Raw genomic sequence first — 27,538 nt, forward strand, 5'->3', positions numbered from 1 at the left:
TTACTCCATGGTGTTGAATGATAATTTGTATGTTTTAAATAACTAAACATGGGAAAGAAGAGGGGAAAACAAAAACACATTATCTAAAAACTAATTTAGAGAGACTACAAAATATATTGTTCTTTTTAATGCACTCTTGCTGTAAGTTCTTACCCTTGAACGGGTTATTTGCAGGCATCTTCTCTCCAGATTCAGTCTGTCATTAAACAAAAAAACAATAGTATGTTTCAGGGTCGATTTTTTTAGGGTGTTTAATATCTAAAAAGTACATACGTACATACAAATCGTCATGTGAATACGAGTCCTCCAAGTGACCGTTAATTTTTGAATTATAAACGCCCGCGCTTTTTTTGTGGGTAGGAGCGCGATTTAGCAGCCAATCATTGTCGACTTGATTCTTAACCATGTTCATTTAAATTAAATGATTTATATGCTGAATTTATCTATTTTTCCTCTAGTCATCGTCAGAATACAGGAAGCTATATTAAAACAAGTATGCTATAATATCCAATATGACTGCAATAGATTTTATAGATATAATTGTTCCTTTAATGAATTAAAGTTATATAATAACACGGGCTGCCCCTATAGTACACACTGCAGCTTAGTAAACATGATGTAGTTTAAGTTGAGCTCGGTGCAGAGCGGAGCAGGCTACTGCACTTCAGAATCAAAGGCAGCGGGAGATAGCGAACGGAACTACACCGTTCTATGAATGTTTGTACTAGTAAATGAACGTTTGTTCAGTATTCACACACGAAGAGTCCCTTACCGGAAAATGAGTCACTGGGTCAGAAAGTTATTTCCTATTTCAGAAATGTTGAGAAACTCACATGAAACGAAGGAGGAGAGAACGGAGGAAGAACTCCACATTATCGCCGGGCGGAACTCTTCAAACTTCACGATCAATAACTGAAGAAACCGCTGAACAGGGTAACACTATGGATTAATGACCGAACAGGTAAGACGCTAAACTATAGATCGGTTATGAACTTTGGAGTAAAGCTTTCACATGATCGGACCATTGATAGTAAAATCTCGTAAGAATGTAATGAATTCCACATTAAAAACTTCTGTTTCTCCCCTAAAGTCACTGGACCTTGAACTAGAAGCAAACAATTCTTAAGATAAACTTGTTATATAGATGTAGCTGTAGACTGTGCTATTATATATATATATATACACATATATATACACATATATATATATATATATACACACATACATACACATACATACATACACACACATATATACACACACACAGTTCTGTGGTTTTAGTCTGAACTATATTATGCTTGGATTGCATTTCATAAATATGACCTCCTTTTTTGGTGTCCACAATTGCAAACTTAAATTGCACATTTTAAAGTAATATTTTACCCAAAAAAGAAAATACTCACCCTTGTGTTTCTGACTTTCTTATACTGCATGGAGTAGGCTACAAAAGGAAAATATTTCAGTAACTGATAACAGTTTTTTATGGGTGAACTATTTTAACCTTCGTTTGCATAACGTGTTTTGTTTTTCTACAGTGATATCAGAATGGCAGCAAGACAAACACTATCTCTGATCCTCCTTGGATTATGCATGGGCACTCAAATTGTGAAATGCACCTCGGTGTGTTCAATTGATGGCTCTGTTGTCCTTTGCACAGATAGAGGCCTTCAAGAAGTGCCAGAGCTGCCCACGCATGTAAATAGTGTGGATCTGAGTAACAACAGCATTGCTGAACTCCATGAAACATCATTTACTCATCTGGAAGGTCTACAAGTCCTCATACTGATGCGCCAAACACCGGGACTTGTGATCAGAAACAATACATTCAGAAGACTCTCTAATTTAACATCACTTAAGCTGGACTACAACCACCTGCTGCAAATGGATACTGGGGCATTTGACGGATTATCCAACCTTAAAACTCTCACTCTCACTCAGTGCAGTTTAGATGGTTCTGTTTTGTCCGGTGATGTCCTTAAACCTCTGGTGTCTCTAGAAATGCTTGTCTTACGTGAAAACAACATTCACAGAATCCAGCCGGCATCGTTCTTTTTAAATATGAGGAGATTCCACGTGCTGGATCTCTCTTACAACAAAGTGAAGAGCATCTGTGAAGAAGACCTCCTCAGCTTTCAGGGTAAACATTTCACGCTTCTGACCCTTGCCTCCGTGATACTGCAAGACATGAATGAGTACTGGTTAGGATGGCACAAGTGTGGAAACCCATTTAAGAACATGACCGTAACTGAATTGGACCTATCTGGAAATGGCTTTAACGTTAACAATGCAAAGCAATTTTTTAATGCAGTCACTGGTGCCAAAATCCAAAGTCTAGTTTTCAGTAACATTTGCAGTCTGGGCAAATCGTCCGGTAATAATTCAAAAGATCCAGACAAATTCACATTCAAGGGTCTTGAGGTGAGTGGTATTAAAACTTTTGATCTGTCCAATTCAAGTATTTTTTCACTGTCATATTCAGTATTTAGTTATTTGCCAGATCTAGAACAAATTACATTAGCACAAAGTCAGATCAACAAGATTGAAAGTAATGCATTTTTGGGTATGACTAATTTACGGAAGCTAAACCTGTCAGTAAACTTCCTGGGTAATATTAATTCAGAAACTTTTAAAAATCTAGAGAAACTTGAGGTGCTCGATTTGTCATATAATCATATATGGATGCTTGGATTTCAGTCATTTCAAGGACTTCCAAATCTACTCATCCTAAATTTAACAGGAAATTCTATCCTTCATGCACACAGATTTGCAACCCTACCAAGCCTAGAGAAACTCTACTTGGGTGACAACAAAATTATACATGCGTCCGATTTACTCAACATTGCCACGAACCTCAAAACCCTTCACCTGCAGTTTAACAAACTATTTTCCATGTCAGAGCTCTACACGATACTAGAGAAATTTCCTCAAATCGAGGAAATCATTTTTCGAGGTAACAAACTCGTTTATTGCCCTGACGACAAACATAAAGTGCTTTCGCAAAAAATACAAATCCTTGATATTGCAAGTGCAGGTTTGGAAGTTGTTTGGTTAGAAGGAAAATGTTTAAATGTATTTAATGACCTCCACCAGTTACAAGTGCTTTATCTGAGTTACAACAGACTGCAGTCGCTTCCCAACTACGTTTTCAAAGACCTCACCTCTTTGGTGTTTTTGGATTTGTCCTTCAATTCTTTGAAGTACCTTCCTAATGGTATTTTCCCTAAAAGTCTACAATATCTTAATCTAGAATATAACTCGATTTATTCAGTAGATCCAAACCTCTTTAACACCCTCAGCTACCTCAGCCTGCTGGGCAATGATTTTCGTTGCGATTGCAAGCTAAGGGATTTCCAAACATGGCTTAATCAAACCAACGTAATCTTTTCTCACTCCATTGAGGATGTGACATGTGCCAGTCCTGAGGACCAGTACAAGGTTTCGGTTGTGAGATCCAGCATACAATGTGAGGATGAAGAGGATGAGAGGAGCGTTGAAAAACTGAGGCTTGTGCTTTTCATTTTCTGTTCTGCACTGATCACATTATTCACTACCAGCACCATCATTTACATGTGTCAACGGGGCAACATCTTCAAGCTTTACAAAAAACTTATTGATAAACTTGTGGATGGAAAGCAACAGGAGCCCAATCCTGATCGATTCTTGTACGACGTGTATCTTTGTTTCAGTTCCAGTGATATTAAGTGGGTAGAAAGAGCGCTGCTGAAGAGGCTCGACTCTCAGTTCTCAGAGCAGAATACACTCCGCTGCTGCTTTGAGGAGCGAGACTTCATACCCGGGGAGGACCATCTTACCAACATGCGAAATGCTATCCAGAACAGTCAAAAAACCCTTTGTGTGGTGTCTGAACGTTTCCTGAAGGATGGCTGGTGCTTAGAAACCTTCAACCTGGCTCAGTGCAGGATGCTTGTGGAACTTAAAGACATTCTGTTGGTGCTAGTTGTTGGGAACATACCGCGGTACAGGTTACTAAAGTACGAACAACTGAGATCCTACATTGAGAACAGAAGGTACCTTATGTGGCCTGATGACAGCCAGGACTTGGAGTGGTTTTATGACCAACTTCTGCATAAAATAAGACAAAACACCAAGGTTAAACAAACAAATGTTAAAGAAAAAGACAAGGAGGTTGAAAACAATCCTGAAGCAGCACATGTTCATGCAGACACGGCAGTGTAACTGAAGGACTTCGTATGGACATACCTTTCTTTGCTCTTGGTGAGGTTCTCATCTGTCCTACTGTGTTTGACCTGCTTTCTTTTGGACAAAAATGAAGTGTATTAAGCTTGACACCATACTGAACTGTGTAGATATAAAAGTTTATTTTGTATTATCCAAAATGTGCAGTAGCATGAACTTCTTGGTCAGTTGGTGTAAAGGTCAATGAAACTGTGAAATTACAGACACATCTTTAATTAGATGAACAGATACCTGCGTTAACACCGTAATTGCTTTAAATAACGTTTTACATATGTAAATGGTACACCTTTTTCATTTTTATTTTCATACTGTTTCAGGATTTGGCACAATAAGTTGAATAAATCATACTGTGTATTACAATTCACATGTGTCCAAATATCTGTGGGACAATACTTGGTTTTGAAATAAAATGTGACTTTTAAAGAATGTACTAAAATTATTGCTGTTTTGCATTCAGTTACTTGAATAAACCTTGGCATACAGCAGATAGTTACTGCTAAAAAGGACACATCAGAGGACAAATGTTGGATACAATATAACATTTTTACAACTGGTACCACCAATTCTTTGAAATTCACCAAATCTTGTTATATAATTAAATTATTATGATTAATAACATTATTATTACACCAGATAGCAGCCTTTATTGGTACCCCCAATATTACCAAATAACAAAAAATTTGTGATTATCTTTCTATTAAAAAAAACCAACAGAACAGATCCTGATTTCTCAGATGAGAGGTACACCGTACATGTCAAGGACACGTGACACTTAAAAGAATACTTAATTCTGCGTGTGGTATATTTGACAAAAACAATTTTCTTTTGTGTGAAGTCACATAAACTGACTCAATTTCCCTGAAGTCCTGAGGCTAATGTAAATGTTTGCACACTGCAGGAGGAAGTGGTTTTATCTGAGAAACTGGAAAAAAGCAGACAACTTTAAAAAGCACAATGAGTCTTTCAATTCACCATCACAGAAATTACTGAAGTTTGCATGTGAAGTATTAAAAACTTTATAGGCAAAACATTCCAATCAGCATCAACGAAAAAAGTGCATGATTCAAATACATACACAAAACACAACACATAAAATATATACACGTTCATATGAAATGTGCAGGAAAATAATTCTGATTATGTTTTTCTGTTCCCATGAAAAAGTGATGGCCTATGGCCAGACATTAAAAAAATAATCTAAAACCGATGTCACACAAATAATACAAGCCATTGGGTCAAAATAGCATCCTCTTAAATCAGACAAAAGTTTTCCTTGACGTCATGTCATAATTCCCATGCACATAATGTCAAGAAACTCTGTCCCTGTCAGGAAACAACCCAGTTGCTTTTCTGTGCTAAATCTTAATATGGCAATGCGTTCTGATATCTCGATCTAATGCTCTAATTTTGAATGTTAGCATAAACTCTCAGATGAGGCTTTTGAATGAATGGCAATAGTAGGCACGGTGGTTTTTGGCTTGTGAAACTCTACAGAATTGCACTTCGCTTTTACAGTCTTTTTAAAACAGTTAAATTTTTTGGAAGATACAGGCTCTGCCCTTTCATTATTGTCTTTGTTGCTCAGATTGCATTTGACACTTTCTTCCGGTACCACTGGAATCGCTTCGCGAATCTCACGACTGTCCTGCAGCAAAACACAAGTGCCATTTGCTTTTGTTTTTATATGGTTCCATGGAAGTTTTTGAGGGGTCTGGGAATTTAATGCTAGGTCCCCTGTCTTCTGTGTATCGTGATTAACAGTACAGACTCGAGTTGTGTCAGGTAAAGCGCAGCGCTGAACATCTGGAAACTGAATGTGAGCTGGAAAGTTCTGGCTGTCTGGTAGAGGTGAATTGGGGCCACACGCATTTATGTGGGACTCGTCATGCACTGCAGTATCGGACAACAGTGCCTGATGCAAACGTTGTACTGCTTGCATGCTGTAGCCCCCGGGGAAACATCTGTGAGGGGCTGGCCTTGATGGTTGGCTCTGTGAGCAATGTTGGAAGTGGCCACAGTTTACGAAGCAGTCAGTAGGAATGTGCGTTGTATCCCGTGAGGACTGAAGGTTCTGACCCACAGGTAAGTGATTGGTCTGTTGAGCAGGGCATTGGTTGCTGCAAGGATGGTAAGGAGTCCTTTGTCGCTCCCTCATATACTGATGGATGGAGTTCTCACAGGTGCACCTTGTACTGTACGCGTATGGATGAAGATGTGAAAGTTCAGTTCCTGGTAAGCCATGTTCAATCTCAGGACTGGGTTCTCCTGGGTCAGTGCAGCTTTTCAAGGTTGAATGATGAGAAGTGACGCCATTATGCAACTGCGTACATGCTCCCTGTTCCTCATCAGAAGCCTTTTCCTCATTCCTGACATTCAACGCCAAGGGCTCAAGCTCATAGTGTTCGTGTCGACCCTCACTTCTTGCGTTATCTATCTGGTACTTGCTTGTGTAGCAAGCACCGAGTTTACCTTGACTCAGATTAGACTGGTTTTCAGATGTGCTCTCTGTAAAAGCATAGCACTGGAGTTTCTTTGGCAAAGGAATCTGTCCACAGGTGCCCTGAGGTCCCAAACAGCGACACATGCATTGAAAGAAAAACGTAGCAAATGCCCAACTAATGCACATGATTAGCATCAAAAACGTGCCCAGTTGAGTGTAGGCCAAAACTGTGGATGGCATCATCATCGCACCAGCTACAAAGGTTGTGAGCGCTGCCATCGCTATAGCCGAGCCCATTCTGCTCAAAGAGAATACCACCTTCCCCTCCCTGTCCGGTTCTGGTGCAAGGCGGTACGCCACTCCATAATGGACAGCAAAGTCCACAGAGAGGCCTACAGCAACTGAGATGGTCACTGATTCAAGCACATTTAGTTCCCAACCCAAGAGCACCAGTGACCCAACTGTGACAAATATGGTTCCGGCGATGGATATGATGGCATAGAGGCTGATGATGATATTCCAGGTGGTCAGAAGCATAACACTGAAGGCCACTACCACCGACAGTGCCATAGCGATAAGAGTCCCATCTGATAAGCTGTCTTGCAGGTCGTAGAACTCCAGGTTGCTTACAAACCATCCGTAGCTCATTCCTTCAGGAGCATCCCTCAGCTCCTCCTGAATCCAAACATCGACTTCTCTGTAGAACTGATGCATCTTCTCGTATGCCAGAGTGAAATGGTAGGTACTTTGAAACTCGAGCACAATTGCTCGTATTGTGTCATTGATGTCAAACCTTGGTCCTGGAGTCTTGCTGTCAAGGTGGTAGATGGTGCTTCGGTCAAGCTCCATAATTGCCCGTTTGATGCACAACTCAAAGACGTCTTGTCGGTAAGGGAACGTGGATTGACTACAACAGGGATAGACGGACGCTTCTTCACAGTCTTGGTTTTCCATCCATTGCTTGAAAGTCTCCATGAAGCAGCTGGTGAAGTCTTGCTCCTCAGATTGGAACACGAAGCTCTGGTTCCTTAGCTTCTGGCAGAAGTTGAGAATCCATACCTGACTTGCAGGACTCGCAATGTTGAAGGTTGTGTCGAGTGTTAGTTTACCCTTATTTTTGGGGTTTAGCGGATCTCCATTGTCAACTGGAGTAACTCCCCAAATGATGGTGATTGGCATGTGGAGGTCTTCCCCATGGTTGACCCGTTCGAACATGAAGAGTTTTTTGTACTCTGCATCATAGCGTTCAAAGGGATGGGAAGAGCGGAAAACCTGAAACTCCGACAGCTCCAGAGAGGGCAGTTTCATTTTGGGATTCACGCAAACAACGTAGGCACCACCCATCGTCATTGCCAGGAACCACAAGAGCCACAAGTAGCGCAACTTGATCACGATGCAAGGCAAAACTTTCTCAAAGAATATCCGAGAGGCCTCTGAGATGCTAAAAAGACACTTGCTGACCATCTGGCACAGGCTTGTCCAAAATGGCATAGCGCCCTGTGTCTGGTGGTGTTGTGACCGGGAACATGTAAAGACGTTGACTAGGTACCGTTCATGTAGGACCACCACAGCTGGCAACCAGGTGACCATCAGTATGTAGTTGACCAGGATAGCAGTACCAGCATACACACCAAAGCATCGGATGGCAGTGATGTTGCTCACATAGTTGGCATAGAAGGCAGCAGCCGTGGTGAAGCTGGTGACAAACATTGAAAGTGCCGCGTGCTGAAGCGTCACGCTTACCGTTTCAGAAAGTTCAGAATTGGGTTTGTCAAACTTTGTGTAGTTCCAGACATCGCAGAGCACAAAGGCATCGTCGGCGCCAATTCCAACAAGTATGATGAGTGCGGTGAGGTTCATAAAGGGGAAGAAATCAAAGTTGAAGACCACACGATACAGAAAGTAGGAGACAATGAGCGAACTGATAATGGCAAACATGGTCATAAGGGTGATGAACATTGATCTCGTGTAGATGCACATGACTACCAGCACGATCACAATTGCTATTGCGGGATACATGGTATCTGTCAGAAGGTAGTCCTGAAATAAGTTGTGTTTGATCCCAAATTCTATTCCTGTGATGGTCGTGATACCATCCGAGGAGTTCCAGTTCTCAAAGTTGTCCAAGTAAATGTTCATCATTGTTTCTCCTTTCTCAGTCGGGGAGAAGAGCATGCTGTACTTGAGGTTAGGTGGAAGGTAGTCCGTGTTCTTTGGATTCAGAAAGTCTTTGTCCACCAAAAAGTGAAAAATCTGATACACGGCGTTGTATTTTGTACACTTCCGTGGCACGTTGCCACACTTGAGGTCCTTCTTACGGGTCGTCATATCCCAGCACTCAGGTCCAAGAGTGCCGTTGTGGTAATACTTTGCACAGGAGCGCAGGATTTTTAGGGTGTGAGAAACATCTTGCTCTGTGATCTTTTGGCAGGAGGACTTGTTAGTAAGGACGGCTATGTAGTTCCCAAGTGTCCAGCTGGGACAGCATGAGGCAGCAGTGGTGCGCTGACACAGATCCAAGTACTGGGGATGAGAGCGAACCTAATGGATCACACATGAAAAACAGCAGTAAAACACCCATTTCCAACATCCCATCTGCAAATGGTATAATCAGTTTATGCATTGCAATTATACATACCCGTGTATTGTCAAAATTGCACATGGATTTTATTGCCTGTATATTCCACAAGTTCTTTCCCTCTGCAGATGCAAATACGATTCGGGAATAGCTGTCACCTGTGGAAAGACAACATTTGGTGGTTAAACACTCACAGAAAAAAAAAAAAAAAAAAAAAAGTACGAAAGCTGTCACTTGGGCGGTAACTTTTCAAAAGGAAAAAATATGATACTTTAAGTTACTAATATGTACACTTTAGGTACTAAAATATGTACCTTTAAGGTACTTATATGCACCCTTTAGGGGAAAATAAGGTACAAATGTATATCCCTTCTGAAAGGGTACTGACCCAGTGAAAGCTTTTGTACCTTTTTTTCTGAGAGTGAACCAAAAGCCAGCAGCCTTTCTCCATGAGCCACTAGGTGGCAGATTTGATTAATGTCAGCTCGTCTCACTTGAGAGGATGTAGTACCATGTATTTAATACATTTGTGCTTAATTTTGTCAGCATACTATTGACTCCAGAAGTAATACATTTAAAGCACACAAAATCAATTTTTAGGTTAATGTTAAATGTAAACACAAATCGATAGAAATAGTCAATTAGTCCTAGAAATAAAGTGCACATAAAATACAAAATGTCAGTATATATGTAAATCTTGGTTCATATTAATTCTTACATATTAACTTTTACCATTAAAAATTGTATAGGTTAAGATTAACATTATAAACAACCAGCAATAGTTTATAAATCTGCATTAACCAAGCTTAATAAATGCTCTAAAATGTTTATTTTTTTTATTTATTTTTTTTAGAAAAATGTATAAGGACACACCAAATTCAGCTTTGCCATCACAGGAATAAATTACATGAAATAAAATAGAAAACTTCTTTTAAATTGAGTGTTTTTACAGTATTTTTCAGAACACAGAACTCACCTGGTACATCACAGAAGAAACTGTCTTTACTAAAATCCCACTCCGCTTGTCTTTTCTTTCGATCATTACGATCCTTGGACCACCTGTCATCTTGGTGACTGAAACACAGGATAAGGAGAGTATTTACAAATTAAATCAATGCATTTAACCGCTCGGCATGAAAAGCGAAATCATTAAACAAACAAAACAAAAAAAATGGTTTAAAATAAAATATACTATCTGCTCTGACTGTGGTATATATACACAATTGACCTATCGGTAAGCCCCTCCCCTCGAACGCAGATGAGCCAATGGCAGTCTAGCTAACGTTAAAGTTAGTGAGTCTATGCTAATGTAAAAACCTAAATAGCGGACTGTTCTCGCGTCTTGTACAGTGTAGGTCAAAACACAAACTAAGGTCTACATTTCAGTGCCTCTCCATATTAAACTGGTTAAATGTGCATTAATTTAATCGTACCCTGCGATACATGAACAGTGTTGATCCTGCATGTTGTCATCCGCTATCGTGATGACCGACCGTAATATGAGACTTCTCCCGCTTGCATTGTGATCTGTAAACCCTCGCTTCAAGTTACCCACCGCATTTATTTTTAAATATTTTATAAATCCCTCCATGGAATATTTAATTCCCATTTGGTGGCCTTCTGTGTCCAAAATTGTGCGAAAACATCGTGGGACAAGGTTTTCACACTGTAGCTGTCATTGTAAGACAGTGTGCAACTCCGTTTGTTTGTCCGAGGGAGCAACAGTAACTAAGGGGGGCGGGGCTTACCGATAGGTCACTTGCTCTTTATGTTGAAAGTTATCCAGATAAAGCCTTGTCACCCAAAACCACAATCTAGTGGTTCACAACTTGCAGTCTGATTCTTGTCGGATTTAGACAGCTTTAATGAAACAAAAAACCTCACCAATTATTAATTCCAGAGCACACTGCAGCATACAATTTCAGCCTCCTCACATTGTTGCTATTAGAGATCTGCGATTGAAATGACCGTTATCATTATTACTGACAGAGGGCAGGACTGCTGCTGACAGCACATCCTGTTCCACAGACAGGAAGTCTCTTTAATCAGAGGGAAGACGCCTATACACATGCTGAGACGGAGCCGTGCCTTACAGACGTTCATTCTCTCGCAGACTGCTTCTGTCACAATCCGTAATCCAGCTCACAATGATCCGGATCAGATGGGTCATGATACAGCCAACACAGATCGCATTACCAAGCACTGCTGTTCAAGAGCAAAAAATGCATATAAAGTGGCCCCAAAAAGAATCTGATTGTCATTGCATTCAATAACAAAATGTCAAGACAATATATTGACTTTATAATGCACATGTAAAAGCAAAAAGCTAAAAATGCAACCTAAATCAGTCTTATTTCTCATGAGCTGCCCATTTAGCAATGTGCATTTAAAGATGCATATTTGCAAATAAAATATAAATAGGTCATGTTCCCTATTCCAAAACCAAAATCCCACAGACGCACCAATTTTGACCAATCCTGGCCTGACTCCTAATCCTCACTTGGCTCACGTCACTCATCTAGTGTTGTTCTGGATGAATACGAACAGGAAAATATGATTATCAGATAAGAAGTGGACTCTGTTACCTTTTGGCCTGCTCATCCGCGTATTTGAAGGGGTAGTTGGCCAGCGTTGCCTTGTAGCCTGTGTTTTTCACCATGTTGTTCCATGTTACAAGTCGCTGGCCTATTGCAGTGCCTCTCGGTTCAAATCCCTAATAAGAGAAATGACAACAAGTCTTCACTCAAACTGCACATAAAATCAACATGCAAGTCTGAAAATGTCAATATCCTATAAAGACCAAAAGAAAAAGCTCCTCGTGCACACCTGCAGTGGATTTGAGAAGTCGGGCAGGTCGGGCACGAGGATACCGACCAGCGCACAAACCACGATGAGAACGGTACACACCCCCAACACCACCACCGGCCAATCAGCAATGAGCTCCGCATAACTGCAATTGAGGGAGATTCATACATCATATACATATACCACTGTGTACTACATACTGTCCAGCCTCTTGACTGTACAAGCGCAAATCATGAAAACAACATTGTTCATACATTATATTTATACATTTTACACTTTTTTTTTTTAACATATATTTTAATTTATGGGAAAAAAAATCTTATTTTAACAAATTCTATTTTTTCAAACATTTTTATTAGTTAAACGTTTTCCATTAATTGAAATTGTCATGTAATATACTGTAATATTGCAATATAATTTTTAAAAAGTAATATAATTACATAAAGTAAAAATTTCACAACATTTAAAAAAAATATTTTAGTCTTAATTTTATTAGTTAATCGTTTTCATTAATTGAAATTGTAATGTAATATATTGTAATATTGCAATATAATTAAAAATAAATTAACTGATATTGTAAGCATGTTTATAGAAAAATAAAAAATAGAATTTAATATTTTTATTGTATAATTTGAACAAAAATTAACATTTTTAAAAATGTCTTAATTTAATGGTCTTAATTTTATAATATATATATATATATATATATATATATATATAGAGAGAGAGAGAGAGAGATTAGAAGTTTAATGAAAAACAAAACAGCACATGCACATGCAACATGCACATATGCAACATGCACACACACACACACACATATATATATATATTTATTTTTATTTTTTTAGATTACATTATTTTAAATGACAGAAAAACAAAAATAAATAAACAAATAAATAACTAAAATGTAATAAAAAATATTGCATTATAATAAAAAAAAAACCTTACCTTTTGGGAAACCGGAAAGGCCTTGGAGGGCTGAAAGATAAAAGTACCATAAAGATTAGATTTAAGTGCCAAACAGTGGATTAAAACTACCTGTGTGGAGAGACATGTTTTTTCATGAAAGTGTATTTTTAACCACATGCCGTATGTGGTCTAGATCTCTCCGTTCAAACACACATTCCTGTGGGGAAATCACAGCTGTCTCCACGTTTCTTGCTGCTTTTCCAAATGAAAACCATCATGGATGTTCATATTAGAGGCTTTGCTTTAGCACACCAAAACGGCATCACCATGCGCCCAAAGCACAGCTGTTCACAATCAGCCGCCTTCATGCATTTGTGTATATAAAGACGCATTAATGGCCTGTGCATGCAGGTGCATTGAGAGAAAAGCACAAAAACGGTGCAAGATGCTAAACACTCTAAATATAAGCAACAGTAATAATGACGCCACCACTAATAACAAATCAGCAGTCCTTGAAGAACCACAACGACAACCAATAATGCTCTCTTCGAGGATGAGAGCAGTAGGGTCACAGGGCCAAGAGGTGGCTGTAATTTTCTTCCTCGCAGTCTTAAAAGGGAATCCATGGAATGCTATAATTAGTGGTTGCTATGGCACTGAGAGGCACAGATGAACAAAAGCCATTGGCAAGAATTTTTCACCACAGGGCGACTTCTAGAGAGGCCGTAAATCCCTTTGAAAGTTCAACAGAAACGTTAATACAACAACCAGATGTTGCAAGCGCACAGGCTTTAAGCATCTGCATATTCGGCTCAAGGTGAGTCCCATTAGGCTTTAAAAACAGAGAGGTGCACGTCCTTCTCCATGCAATCAGAGAAAAGTACATGCAGACAGCCAATAATCAAATAACCAAACCCAAAAGTAAATAACGAGGAGCAGATTTCCTCCGCTTCCTGTGCAAATGTAGCGAGGACGGGGGGGGGAACCAATGCAATGATTTATAAAGTGTGCTATCAGCGAACGCTCCATGTTTGGGCCACAGACTGTGGAATTCAGGGGCGTGAATGAGAGATGGTCCAAAATGGAATAACATTTATGAGATATCGCGATGGATTATTCCACTGGCGTGCAACAGTTCTTCAACACTATTTGGGAGTTTCCCCCCGTGTGATTTGGAGATTATTATTTCATGTGAGCAACTTTTGTTCTCTGGTTAGCCTGAAGAGAAAGAAATTAGTTCAGCATTTTAGTTTACACTCTTAAAAATCAAGGTTTCTTGTTGGCATTGATGGTTCTATGAAGAACCTTTAACATCCATGGAATCTTTACCTTCCACAAAAGGTTATTTATAGTGGAAAAAGATCTTTAGATTATTAAAATGTTCTTCATAGTAAGAAAAAAAGGTTCTGAAAGGTTTTCTGGGGAACCTCTTGCATCACTGCAAAAACGATGGAAGCCTGTTTCCACCACGGAATTAAGAAATAATAAAGGTAATTGCCACTTTTTCCTCACAATTCAGCCTTTTTTCCCTCAGAATTGAGAGTTTATTTCTCGTGAGAAACCTTTCTAAAATTTATAATTTTTAGAATTGTGAGATATAAGTTAACTGACTTTTATCCAGTGAAAATTGGATTAATATTTGATGTGTTATGAAACTTGCAACTACCTTTTATTTTATATAAACTGAATTGTGAGATCATGATTCTCAAGAAAAAAAGTCATAATTGTTGCGAGTTAAAAAGCAAGCTGAAATCGTGATATATAAACTTGCAAATGCGAGAAAAAAGTCAGAATTTTGATATTAAAAGTTGCATTACATTTTTTATTTTATAAAAACAATTGTGAGATGTAAACTCTGAATTCTCAGGAAAAATGTCAGAATAAACTGAGATATAATAACTCACAGTTCTAACTTTTTTCCTGAGAATATTTGATTAATATTTGAATATTGAGATAAAAAGTAGCAATTACTTTTTTATTTAATATAAATGGAATTGAGACGTCAACTCAGAACTGAGAGACACACACACTGTGCAATTCTGCAGAATTGTGATATATAACATCAGAACTGAGAGATATAAATCCAAATTTTCAGGAAACAAAGTCAGAATTGCAAGACAAACTTATATAAACTCACAATTGTGAGAAAAAAAGAATTGTTTGATTAGAAGTTGCATTTTTGTTTTTTTACTTTATATAAACAACTGTGAGATATAAACTCAGAATTCTCAGTAAACGTATCAGAATTGAGATTTAAATAAAAAAGTCATATATCTCACAATTCTGACTTTTTTCCAGAGAATTCTAAGAGCATATTTGGTTCAGTTCAGTATCTTTACTGTTAAATTGTTTTTGGTAAGCGTCAATGTTTTTAGAATAGTGCATCCAAAATAACGACAACTCTAAAACATCTCAGTCATGTCAATGCCATATTCTGCATTGCTCATTTTGTAGAGAAATGTTATTGTTGTAAGAACTAACAAATGTTTATGGATGAAGAGGTTAATTAATAAAGAAAATACAAGGAAGTGAGGTCAAACAGTGTGGTGACGGGGTGAAACGGTAGTTGAAGGGCAGAGGTCAAAGAGGGGAGCAGGAAAAGCATGGAGGCTTAAAATAGAAAACAATAGTCTAATACATTTGCAACTGATTAAACTATGTGATAATCAACCGCCTGACTTTCTCAGCTGTTTAAGAGAAATCCAAGAAAAAAAAAAATACTGTGAAATATTTAGATATGTACTGAATATAATCAAAGATTAAATGCAATTGATCAAAAGTGACAGTAAAGACATTTATAATGTTACAAAAGATTTCTATTTCAATTAATGCTGCTCTTGAACTTTCAATTAATTAAAAGAATCCTTAAAAATAAAATGCATCAATTTCCACAAAAATATGAAGCAGCACAACTGTTTTCAACATTATAATAATCAGAAATGTTTCTCGAGCAGCAAATCAGAATGATTTCTGAAGGATCATGTGACACTGAAGACTGGAGTAATGATGCTGAAAATACAGCTGTGCATCACAGGAATAAATTACATTTTAGTATGTATATATATATATATATATATACACACACACACACACACACACACACACACACACACACATATTATATATATATATATATATATATATATATATATATATATATATATATATATATATATATATATATATATATATATATATATATATATATATATATACACATATAAAATAACTATTTTAAATGATAAAAATATTTCACAATTTTACTGATAAAAAAAAAAAAAAAAAAAAAAAAAGCAGCCTTATTTTTTTTTTATTTTTTTTTTTTAACAGAACATTCCTCAGTATATAAGACATCTAACAAATCAGAGTGATGTAGAATATTCAGGCCAAAATTGAAAATGTTTACAAGCATTTTATTTGGCATTACTGTAATAATAATCATAGCAACAGCAGAGAACAAACCCAAACGCACACACACGTGAATGACGTGCACACGTGCATCTGCTCAGAAACGGAGAATGCTGAATCCGCGTGCGCTGCGAGGTCTAGAGGTCGACTCCTGATATCTCCGCATTCTTTGCTTTGACATACGTGGATATATGGACTCCAGACAGGGAGGCTGGATTTCAACACTGTGGCCAACAGTTACAAGCTGTCCAAGAAACATCTTCATTATCTATTGGCCTCCTACTGCAAGAATTCGACAGCTTAAGCTACAAACTATGGGAACACAGAACACAACACGCTTTGAATAACGTGATACACTGTGATTCCAGCGAGAGGTCGGAGGGTCTTTCACCTGATTTCTCAGTACTTATATTTAACTTAAAGTGGCCAAAACACCCGTGCTGTGGCATAAATGACCAGATGAAGCACCAAAATCAAGTGCAAAGTGCTAATGCAAAAGGATATTTTGTGAAGCTTGATAAGGCAAGAATCACTATTACTATTGCTCAAACTTTCTGATACACAATTACACTCACAATTCTCATCGCCGGAGATCAGTAGTTCTTGTACATTCAAATACGAAATATATAAATATGAATCATAAGGAATGCATTGATTGTGATGCCAGTTTTGATTCCTATTAATGGCTTTTGAGGAAGAAAATTGGAAAAAAAGAAATGTAATCCCATTGTCAAGATCATGGGTTAGATTCCTTGGGAATGTACTCTATGAACCAATTTAACCTGAATGCAATGCAAGTCATTTTGGATAAAGGTGTCTGCCAAATGCATACATTTATGCATTATAAATATGGCTTTTTGTATAAAATAAATGCAATAAAAATGTTGCTTTATGTATTCAATAAAAGAGAAACTGGAAAAAAGTTAAACCTTCTGTATACAGCTGATTGAGCATGAACAACACATTAAGCTGAACAACACATTAAGAAATGCCAAAAAGCCCATAATCAAGAAAAAACAACATTTCTGCCTGTAGTGTCTTAGATCACCAAACCAACTTAGCCAGAAATGGATAATACACACAGTGCAAGTGAAAACATTTTGCCCAGTAATGAATGCTACTAGAACCACATTCATCTGTTTCGACTAAAAGAGAATCACATGATCAGCTCCAAACCATGCACGAGTCAAATTACCTGCAGAAATCACTGGCAGATTACCACTGAAGAATCATTTCATTCAACTCAAGAGTGTGTGAACAGCAACAGAGGCACGGCTTTGATATCAAGCATGTCTAGACATGGGCCAAACTCATTTAGCGAGCAGCACACCGCAGGCACAGCTCTTTGTTTGTGTACAACATCCAGATGCAGCTCTTTACAATCCTGTGAAATATCTCTTTTACCAAAGCTTGGGATTGATTCTCTCACTAAACTGAGGTTCGGTTTTAAACGAGAAGTTCATGACCCCAGACAGTATTTCCCATGAGTCTCAGCAACACAGTGCTGAAAAAACAATGTCACACAAGCTCTACCTTCAGAGGAGGGTGTGTGATTCGAGAGGTGGCGGTAGAAAGACAGTTTTGAGTGTGAATGAGACTGGAAAACAGAACCAGGAAGAGAGGAAATGAAAGGAGAAAGCAGGAAATGAGCAGAGACAGGTGAGAGCCGAGACTTTGAGCGATGCCAAGACAGATAGAGAAGAGTTCTCACTGGAGCTAAGAGCTGCTTGTTTAATCAACATAAAACTGAAATCATGATACGGTTTAGTGCAATTATCAACTGGCAAAGGCAGCTCAATTAGAGAAAAAGATGCTCTGTGTGTTGCAGAGTAAAGCACTGCACTGTGTTTATTTACTCGCGAGCAGCTCATGATTCAGCTCTACACAAACTCATCTGCTCCGAGTTTGGAACATGCATTTATCTGAAAATGCAACATGCACCAACCATCTTCCCAAACTTGTAATGAGAAGCGCACAGAAATCTGTTGTCAATAAGAGACGTTTTAAGGGCTCCCTGTGGTTTTCTGCCAAAATAAAAGCTTGATGTTTTAATGTTTGAAAATTAAGACAGCCATAAATATTAGTATTGCAATTTTACTAATAATATTTTCTTTTACAGTGAAATATTACAATAGTAAAATTTCTGTTGTTTTATTTGTATTTAGTAACAGAAGTAGTAGTAATAACAACAATCATAATGAATTGTAACAGTAAATTATATTTTTCTTTAAAATATTTATTTCGCAGCAAAATATTAAATATTTCTTGTTTAATATTTATATTTAGCAATAATAGTAATAAAAATACATTCTACCAAGAATAAATTGTTATTTTTCCTTAAAAATGTTTATTTTAGAGTAAAAATTACAATAGTATTATTTCTTGTGTTGTTCAATACTTACATTTAATAGCAATAAAAATTCTACTAATAAGTTATTTATTATTACTTTAATATTTTTCTTAAAATGTTCCATTTAGTGAAAAATTAAAACAGTATTATTTCTTATGTTGTTTAATATTTATATTTAGTTATTATTATTGTTATTATATTTTTCTTGTTTATTTTACAGTGAAAACATGCAATAGTATTTAATATTTGCATCTGCTATTAAAAATTACATTTATATTATTATTTATTATTTCATTTAAATATTTTAACAAATATCAAGTCAAGTCAAATTCCTTGTGTGTGTAAACATACTTGATAATAAAGCTCTTATTATCTTTTTATAACAGTGTTTGGGGGTTTTTAAGAACTGTTGAGTTCTGGAAAAAACCCCAAACACTGTTTTAAGAAGGAGCTTCCAGTGCAGAAGAAAGTAAAGACATGCTGAGGTGTGATATGACAAGGTGACAAACAACAAATGCTTTCTTTTCCACTAATGATTCTTTAAATGTCACATATATACACATTCAAATATTACACACTGATATGCAGACTCTGGTCCAACTGTACATGCTGTGATGGTCCCTGATGAAACATTTTTGAATAAAGCCACAATTTCTTAGAAGCAGACTAAAAACCTTCAAGTGCAATTGCTGCAAGGACCATCTGTTTGATGGGGATCATAATAACTGCACCTGTAGCGCTCGCATCAAAAACAAGACGGTCCCAGATCGACTTAATACATTCCAGCCGTTCCCTCACCCTTCTACAGGCTTCAATCTGTTTAGTAAACGAGAAGCAAGCTAGACATCGGCCTAATTTGAGGTTATGACTGGGTCCTGCTTGCTCGGCGTCTTTGATCGTGGTTTATGGGATCAGGTGGGCTTTGATCTTCACTGGGCATCTTCACCGGCTCCACGGGTTCCTCACGCACTCTGGACCAGGATATACACGAAAAGACTCGGGATGCGTCAACATGCAAACCTCTTATTCATGCTATTCTGACCTCTCATTACATGCAAAACAACATCGCATAAATTAAAATGTGCTATTAATTTACTCCAAAATATAGGCAACTTTTTTCTCAAGTAGAACAGTAAAGAAGATTTTTAGCTGAAACTGTGGTCTTTGGAGATTCATAACGTGCATGTCAACGGCTACCCGTTTTTGAGAATAAATGAAAGCATACCAGGCGAAACAAAATGCATGGCTCCTGACGATATATATATATATATTTTGAGGTCTTATGAAGCGAAACGATCCATCTGTGCAAGAAACTGAACATTATTTACAACATTATCACCTGTAATGAAGAACAGGTTCAATTAACTAGTTAATTTACATAATCATGCAATGTCGTCACTATACGTAATTATTATATTATTAAAGCACCCAATAATGATGTGAAACATGTATGTTTTACTTGTCTAAAGCATGTAAAGTGAATAAACTAGTCGTCATAAGCTCTTCTTTTTTTTTTTTACATTAACAATGAGAAACCATAAAAGCTTTTATTTTGCCTTTCATTCACCACAAACTGTTTCAGACGGTTTGGTGATTTGGTGAACTTGTTAAAAAAGAATCGGTTCAAAAGAATGATTCATTTGTGAACCGGACCTCAATATATCATCAGGAGCCTCAGGTATTAAATTCATCTTGCCTGTATGTGCTTTTTTGACTCTCAAAGTGACGGTAGCCATTGACTTGCATTTTATCAATCACAGAGGATCACAGTTTCTGATCTTCTTTACTGTTCTACTGAAGAAAAAAAAAGAAAGAAAAAGTCACCGACACCTTATGGGCTGACTGCGAGTAAATTAACAGCAAAATTTCATTTTTGAGTGAACGATCCCTATAACATTGTACAGAACCTGACAGGACTCTTCAAACTAGTCTTAACAGCTCAAGACTGCGTCCAAAAGCAGACCTAAAACTTTGACTTATGCACACACTGAATAAAACAGCTTATGGCACCATTTAGTTAAAAAAAAAAAAACCTTTGGCCAGTGTTAAAAAGCAATCAAGCTGTCAAGAGTAGTGTTGAAGTAAGTGGACTGGTGGTATGGTAGATCACGAGCACCGAGGGGGTTTGGAAAGCAAGCGGTTCCGCTCGACTGCATGCGTTTCTGTTCGGAGCTAAAGCAAAACGCTCGTAGTGTTTGTGTATCAACCTTTCCAGGGCTGTGACACATTCAGAAAACAAATGACAGCATTTATTACGCATTTAAGCGAAAGTCAACTTCCAAAAACACCAAATGAAAATGTGTAGCTTAGGGCTGGACCAAAAAAAAAAAAAAAAAAAAATTCTATATATATATAAAATATGATGGTTCTGCAACACAGTGTAATAACTTTAAAAAATCCACTGTAATTTGTCATGTAATTTTTGAGCATGTGAGCATTAAGACAGATGCTTTATTAGCGTCTCTAATTTAAATTTCAATAGCAAAAATGGTTTTAGAGGTTTGTTAAATGGTTTAATTCAATTAAGCAATTCTCTTTTGACCTATCAGTTAAACATCTGCATAGAATTTTCCAAGAATTAAAATGACAAGAACTAAAAGTAGCAGAAAAAACAAAACAAAAAACAACAACATCTAAATATAAACATTATACAAATAAATAAGTGAATAACGCCATAAATAAATATTTAATATATTTATTATTATTATTTATATGTTGATGACTCTTTTGTCCCATCTCTCAAAAATGTTCAAATATATCTAAATAAAAATGTGTCTTAGGTGATGTTTAAATGCTTAGTTTGATTATCAAAACACAATGCAATGCAATACAACGATGACTGAGAGATAATAAATAAACATTCCTCAAAAGCCTGATGATAATACTTGAGGTGCAAATTTTAACATGCATTTTCTAAAAAAACGATGCATGGATAATCAAGTAAAACTATGCTGCTTTAGTCCAGTAAGTGTTCATTTTACGTTTGTGTTATAAAAGTCAGTAAAGATTTGACAGCAAAAAGACACATGAAGCACACGCTGAAGATTCTTTTGTCCCAACCCTCAAAAATATTCATAGTTTTTCCAAGTTTAAAAAATGCCAAGCAATAAAAGTAGTAGTAAAACTACATATTAAAATATTGAATAAATATTCTAAAAATAAAAAGTATATATTTGCACCCTCATTTAATGTTCATAGAAATTCTAAAGCACTACAAAAATGTGGATTAATAATAATAGCTACATATTTAGCTGCTTATTTAGCTAAATAAACAGTTATTAAAAAAATAGAAATATATAAATAGGACTACATATATTTCTATTCTATACATATAGCTGGCTAGTATTTATTTAGCAAAATTATATCAAATATATTTCCTTGTTTTTGTTTAGTGAAATTATTGAGCATCTGCTTGAATTCTCTCAGTCTGACATCTCCATTTTACTCTAATCATTGAATGCAAGTTGAGAGACACGAGCTACACAGTTGTTGTTTCTGATCACGCGTAAAGGCTTCTCAAAATGACACCCTGAAATTGAGAACACAAAGATCATTTTAAGGCTTGTTGGCTGGTCGGGGCTTGCAGCTGTCACACACACACACACACACACAGCTCTGTACATTTCGTGAAGATCTTCCAGGCTTGTCCTGCAACAAAGAACTGGAAGCTTCATGTGATTCTTTAAACAACGGGACAAATTTATCAAGGTTTCTGTTTGACGTTGATCAAACATCTTCCTGAAAAGGAACTGAACTAGCTGACTGAAGCATCTGTTGACTTACGCAGGCACGACAAGACAAGTTTCCACCGTTAAGCATCGTCTCTGTCCTAAGTGAAAGTGAATCACTTCAAAATCAGAACGCATTTGATGTTTAATTAACAGCTGAGAGGCACAGAATCTAAAATTGCTGACAAAATGTCGTTTGCACATCCAAAATCGCTCGGTTAGAACAGGGTGGGAAATGTAGAAGACCAGTTCTGGTCACGTAAATGAAGCGTGTCGGGAAGGGTTAAACATGTGACATGACCCCAGATGGCTACATGTCAGCTCCCTCTTTTTCAGTCAACAAAAGCTATTCATCATTCCTCAGTTGGAAGATCAGCCACCATCTGTCTCCGCTGCATCATTCCTGAATCTTTATGTGGACAGCGAATCGATTCAGGAACTATTTTTAAATTCAAAATGACTCAATCATTCCGATTCACAACGAGATTCAATTTCGATTCTGTATTTTAAGTGCATTCACAGGATTATGTCAATGCTTCTCCTAATGTGTCTTAGCTAAGAAAAAGACAAAGGCAAACTACTTGAGATGTTTATTAGGAGGGCACAACATATCAGCAACCATATACGCCCAATTTAACAGCAAAAGATGATATTACAGATTTCAAAATAATAGGGGCGTAACAGCTGACTTGTTTTCTCGATGCATCGATTACAAATGTGCATATGTTGCATCTTGAAACATTGATTTTTGAATCATAAATCGTTTGTTTTGGTCCATAATTAATTTTATATGCTAAATACTGAATTAATCCAAATTTGGTAAAGTATTGTTCAATATTTTAAAATATACAAATATTAAAATACATAAATATTAATTGCTGATTTTTTTATTTGCATATGAGACCTTGAGGAAACTGAGTTCAAATAAAATAAAATAGTATAAAATTAATTTATAAAAAAATATAAATGTAAAAAATTAATTGCATGATTTACCAAAATGCCAAAGTAAATAAATAAATAAACATACAATAATAATAATAATAATTTTAATAAGTAATAAAAAAGTTTAAATAATATTATATAAAGTGATAGTAGTATTATGATTAATTTACTGACATAGGGTTATGGAAAACCTAAAAAATGATTATATCCTAAATTATATCCGGAGAAAGAAAACTTAATAAAAATAAATAAAAACTTAAAAATGAAATGTGGAATATTTTGCTAGGCACGTCACAGTTTTTGTTATATTCCAAGTAGCCTGTGAGCATACATTTAAATGTACTTACTTGGTGTAATAACCATCTTAATTAGTTTGTCTTTTTCTTGCCTAAGACATAATCCTGTAAATGCACTTAAAAAAAGTCAGATTTGAATCATTAACCGAAATTGAATCGAACCTCCCTGCGAGTCAGATCAGATTGTTCCAAATTTGAAAATAGTGGTTTCTGAATCGCACTGAAAGCCTACGAATCATGAATCAAATCGATTTGATTCACTGTCCACCCAAAGATTCACATCACTACAAATAATGATTATTAACTGGTCTGTATGATATAAATGTGTCCTAGTATTGCTCCTATTCATGAATGCACAGCATAACTACAAATCTGTTTCAGAGAGCCAGAGCGTTTCCATCCTGAGGATAAATGATGCCGCCAACCTCCACTGATCTTTCTCATGTGCTTCCAGATGACGGTGAAGAAAAGTCAAACATGATGACAGCACGATGGGCTGCTCGAAGAGGAACGCAGCAGATTCACCAAACCTCACAGACACCATATTTCAGATCAGGGGAGTTCAAAAGGCTGATGGAGAATCATGGAGGTGATTGTCTGCGTCACTGTCAATTATCGTCAACTTAACCCAGTAGAAACCGATCAAACAGATACTCGATATGATCCTGTCTGCATAAAAGATGCTGATTTACAGAGCAGAAGAACTCATATGGATCCTCTTCATCTCTGACTTTATCTAAGCCTCATCAGTAAAGGTCCAGACCGATATCAAGTTTTTCTTCCAATATTTACATTTCAATTTATGAAAACAATTTTTTATTGTTTTAGTTAACAATAATAACAACATACAAGACCGAAAACCTGTCAAACTAAATTGTTTAATATAATTTTTCTATTTGATTTATTTATTTAGTTAATTTGCAAAAACATTTTAAAAATCATGTTTTTTCATTGTGCATTCCAATTAATCTCAAATCAAACTACCAGTTAGGTTATTTTGATTAGGTTAAAAAAAAAAAAACAGCTAACTAACACTATAAAACACAATAAAAACATGATAACATAATGGAGACAAAATAGAGTTATCCATTTTGCAAATAAACTTCATTTCTAGTTGTAATTTTTCAAATGGAAAATAATTATTGTAAACATTCAGCAAGGGTGCATTAAATCGATCAAAAGTAACAGTAATGACATTTATAATGCTACAAAAGATTTCGATTGCAAATAAATGCTGTTCTTTTGAACTTTCTGTTAATCAAAGAATCCTGGAAAACAGGTTTCCACACACATATTCGGCAGTACAACTGATTTCAGCATTGATAATTAAATGTTTCTTGAGCAGCAAATCAGCATATTAGAATGATTTCTGAAGGATCATGTGACACTGAAGACTGGAGTAATGATGCTGAAAATTCATGGACTTTTTGTAAACAAAATCTTGCTAACCCCAAATAACAATTTTTTTTTTTTTTCTATTTGAGTAAATGTTTACATTTATTATTTTTTTTTCAAATGTTGCCTGGAGTGCTTTCTTAGTTCTTCACTATTTTGCAAAGGAATATAGAGATGAGTTATGCTTGAACTGTAGCAATGACATATTTTGTCCGTGATACATTGTGACGTTATGAGTGTTGCCATAGAAACAAATAATTGTCTGACAGCATGATCACCAACAAACAATACTTACAGTCAAACCAAAAATTATTCAGACACCAGATATAATTATTATTTTTTTTTTTTTTACTAGTGGGTGCAGGACACTATAGTTAATTTATGTAAGTGAGGATAGCAAAATAAAGTGAACTGTGACATTCTACCCAAAAATTCTTCATACAGTGGACTACCAGTAAAACTGCTAAAATAACCGAAAATTATTCAGACACTTTGACCTGATCATGTTTTGCTTAAGTGTTTTTTCTTTAATTGCTAATGTGACCTTTTTACACCACAGACTGAATAAAATTAAGCATTGCTTGGTAACCGGTATTATCTAATTGTGTACTTAAATTTAACAGCTGACAGCTATTCAACCAAATTCATTACATACCTTTTCTATCAATGTTATCTGACATTATCAAGATCACTCTGAGTTCATGTCATATTTTATTAACATTTTCTAAACTATAGCAAATAAACTGTGATAACGTGAGAAGTGTTGAAGGTGTCTGAATAAATTTTGGTTTGACTAATCTAGTTTTTATGCAACAAAACGCAGTGGAGAACAGACTCTCACCTCAGTGTGGCCATGTTGGGCTGGTTCTGGAGATGCTCTGGCCAGTGATGCTGCATGCAGAAACAGCGCACGCCTTGAACGCAGCACGAGCCCATGTGAAGCGCCGCAGTCGACATGGAGCTCTGGAAGAGAGCACAATCCTGCTGGTTCCCGTTGCAGCAGACGGGCTGCCGGGGAGAGCAGTAAACGCAGCAGGCAGGTGGCAGAGCGTTGGGCAGAAGCACAGCCAGCCTCTGAGAGTCTGTGACATGTGACGAGGACGAGGAGCCTGGCGAAGACGGACACATGGTTCCATTGGGTTTGAGTCCGCCGTTCTGACCAGAGCGCATCGGCTGGGTCTGTTCGTTGGGCTGTGTGAACGCCGACACTCTCTGCTCGTCCTCCTGCTCTTCAATGGCGTTTGCGGAAGTTGAGGATCCGCCACTGCTGGTGGTGAAGCCCTCGCTCAGGGCCATGATCCTTCCTGGATCAGCTGATCAAGACCTTAATCTGCAAATAAACACACAGTCATGGTCACTCATGCACAGAGATCCAACTCAAGCTATTTCCGATCACAGTTAAATGTAACGATAACTACCTAACCCTTGAGATAAACTAACTCGGAGAGGAAACTAGGGCTGCCCTCAACTAAAGATTTTTCTGGTCGACTAGTAGTCGTTCATTTGAAGCATTAGTCAACAAATAAAGTGAAGTGATGTGTGGCCAAGTATGGTTACCCATACTCGGAATTTGTGCTCTGTATTTAACCCATCCAAGTGCACACACACAGCAGTGAACACACACACACACACGGAGCAGTGGGCAGAACAATGCACATTTATTAATAAAACAATTAAATCAATAATAATGAGCCTTTAATTGCCTACATTGACTATTAAGAGCGCAAGCACACATAAAGCTTGTCACAGCGCACGTAGCGGCAGAAGTAATGATTATGAATGTACACAGTAAGGAGACTGCATTAACATTTTAATAATGATACACTAGTGCTTTCTTTGTTTTCAGCTTAAAAGATGAAGTCGGTGACACTGACTCCTCTCTGCAGTAGTGGATGTGCCTGTATGCATCTTTCATATGGATTACATAATCTGAGACAATTTGTTTTCCATTTGAATTGGCTTATTTGAAAGTAGACCTTTCGCTCTCTATAGATATACTTTTCATGTCTGTAAGGCAAGTATACACAAAGTTTTGGAGTTTCGTGCTCAAGTTCACAGAGACCGAGACGGCAGACAGCGCATCCTGTTTGCTTACATTATTTTACAAAAGCGCAATGTTTTGTTGTTATTGTGAGTGCACACAAATAAACGTAGTCTTTACAGATTTTAGAGATGTATTACTTTTATCCGTATGAGCAAAAATGAGGTAGTATTTTAAGAGCAAGTGAGCGCACTGGTGCCTCCATCTGTCCTGCAGTGATTAATTGGAATGCACAATGAAATCATTTGGTTGCAGTATTTTTCAAAAAAAAACTCAGACTGAGAACCGGTTCTCGATTACCAAGTCTACAGTGTAATTTCAGGAAGAATGGCTTTGTGAACAAAGCGAATTTCAAAGGCGCTGTCTGATTGAAAAGAACAGGTTCAAACACATTGGACAGACAGCAGAGAAGTCGACGTTTCATGGTA

At 36.9% G+C, this 27,538-nt stretch overlaps 2 protein-coding genes across 4 annotated transcripts in view; one reads left to right on the top strand and one right to left on the bottom strand.

Moving 5' to 3' along the window:
* Positions 1 to 570: 570 nt before the first annotated feature.
* On the top strand, positions 571 to 4,205 carry LOC131527554 (toll-like receptor 5). Of its 2 annotated transcripts, XM_058756742.1 has the most exons (3): positions 571 to 961; positions 1,536 to 2,137; positions 3,400 to 3,562. In XM_058756742.1, the coding sequence occupies exons 2-3, from the start codon at positions 1,546 to 1,548 to the stop codon at positions 3,420 to 3,422; spliced, it is 615 nt and encodes a 204-aa protein (XP_058612725.1). In that variant the 5' UTR covers positions 571 to 961; positions 1,536 to 1,545; the 3' UTR covers positions 3,423 to 3,562. The 2 variants fall into 2 exon arrangements, with proteins under 2 accessions (XP_058612725.1, XP_058612724.1); XM_058756741.1 differs by having other exon boundaries at positions 577 to 961; positions 1,536 to 4,205.
* A 79-nt stretch (positions 4,206 to 4,284) lies between these two features.
* The window catches only part of disp1 (dispatched homolog 1 (Drosophila)), a 61,059-nt gene continuing 37,805 nt past the window's right edge, over positions 4,285 to 27,538 (bottom strand). For both annotated transcript variants that reach the window (XM_058756740.1, XM_058756739.1), the window contains exons 2-8: positions 25,911 to 26,399; positions 12,990 to 13,019; positions 12,063 to 12,186; positions 11,822 to 11,949; positions 10,213 to 10,310; positions 9,297 to 9,394; positions 4,285 to 9,199 (exon numbers count right to left, since the gene is read on the bottom strand). In XM_058756740.1, coding sequence (XP_058612723.1) covers positions 5,633 to 9,199; positions 9,297 to 9,394; positions 10,213 to 10,310; positions 11,822 to 11,949; positions 12,063 to 12,186; positions 12,990 to 13,019; positions 25,911 to 26,365 — 4,500 coding nt within the window. In that variant the 5' untranslated portion in view covers positions 26,366 to 26,399 and the 3' untranslated portion in view covers positions 4,285 to 5,632. The remainder of the gene's footprint in view (positions 9,200 to 9,296; positions 9,395 to 10,212; positions 10,311 to 11,821; positions 11,950 to 12,062; positions 12,187 to 12,989; positions 13,020 to 25,910; positions 26,400 to 27,538) is intronic.

This window comes from Onychostoma macrolepis, chromosome 20, assembly GCF_012432095.1.
Source record: "Onychostoma macrolepis isolate SWU-2019 chromosome 20, ASM1243209v1, whole genome shotgun sequence".
NCBI classification, from domain to species: Eukaryota; Metazoa; Chordata; class Actinopteri; order Cypriniformes; family Cyprinidae; genus Onychostoma; species Onychostoma macrolepis.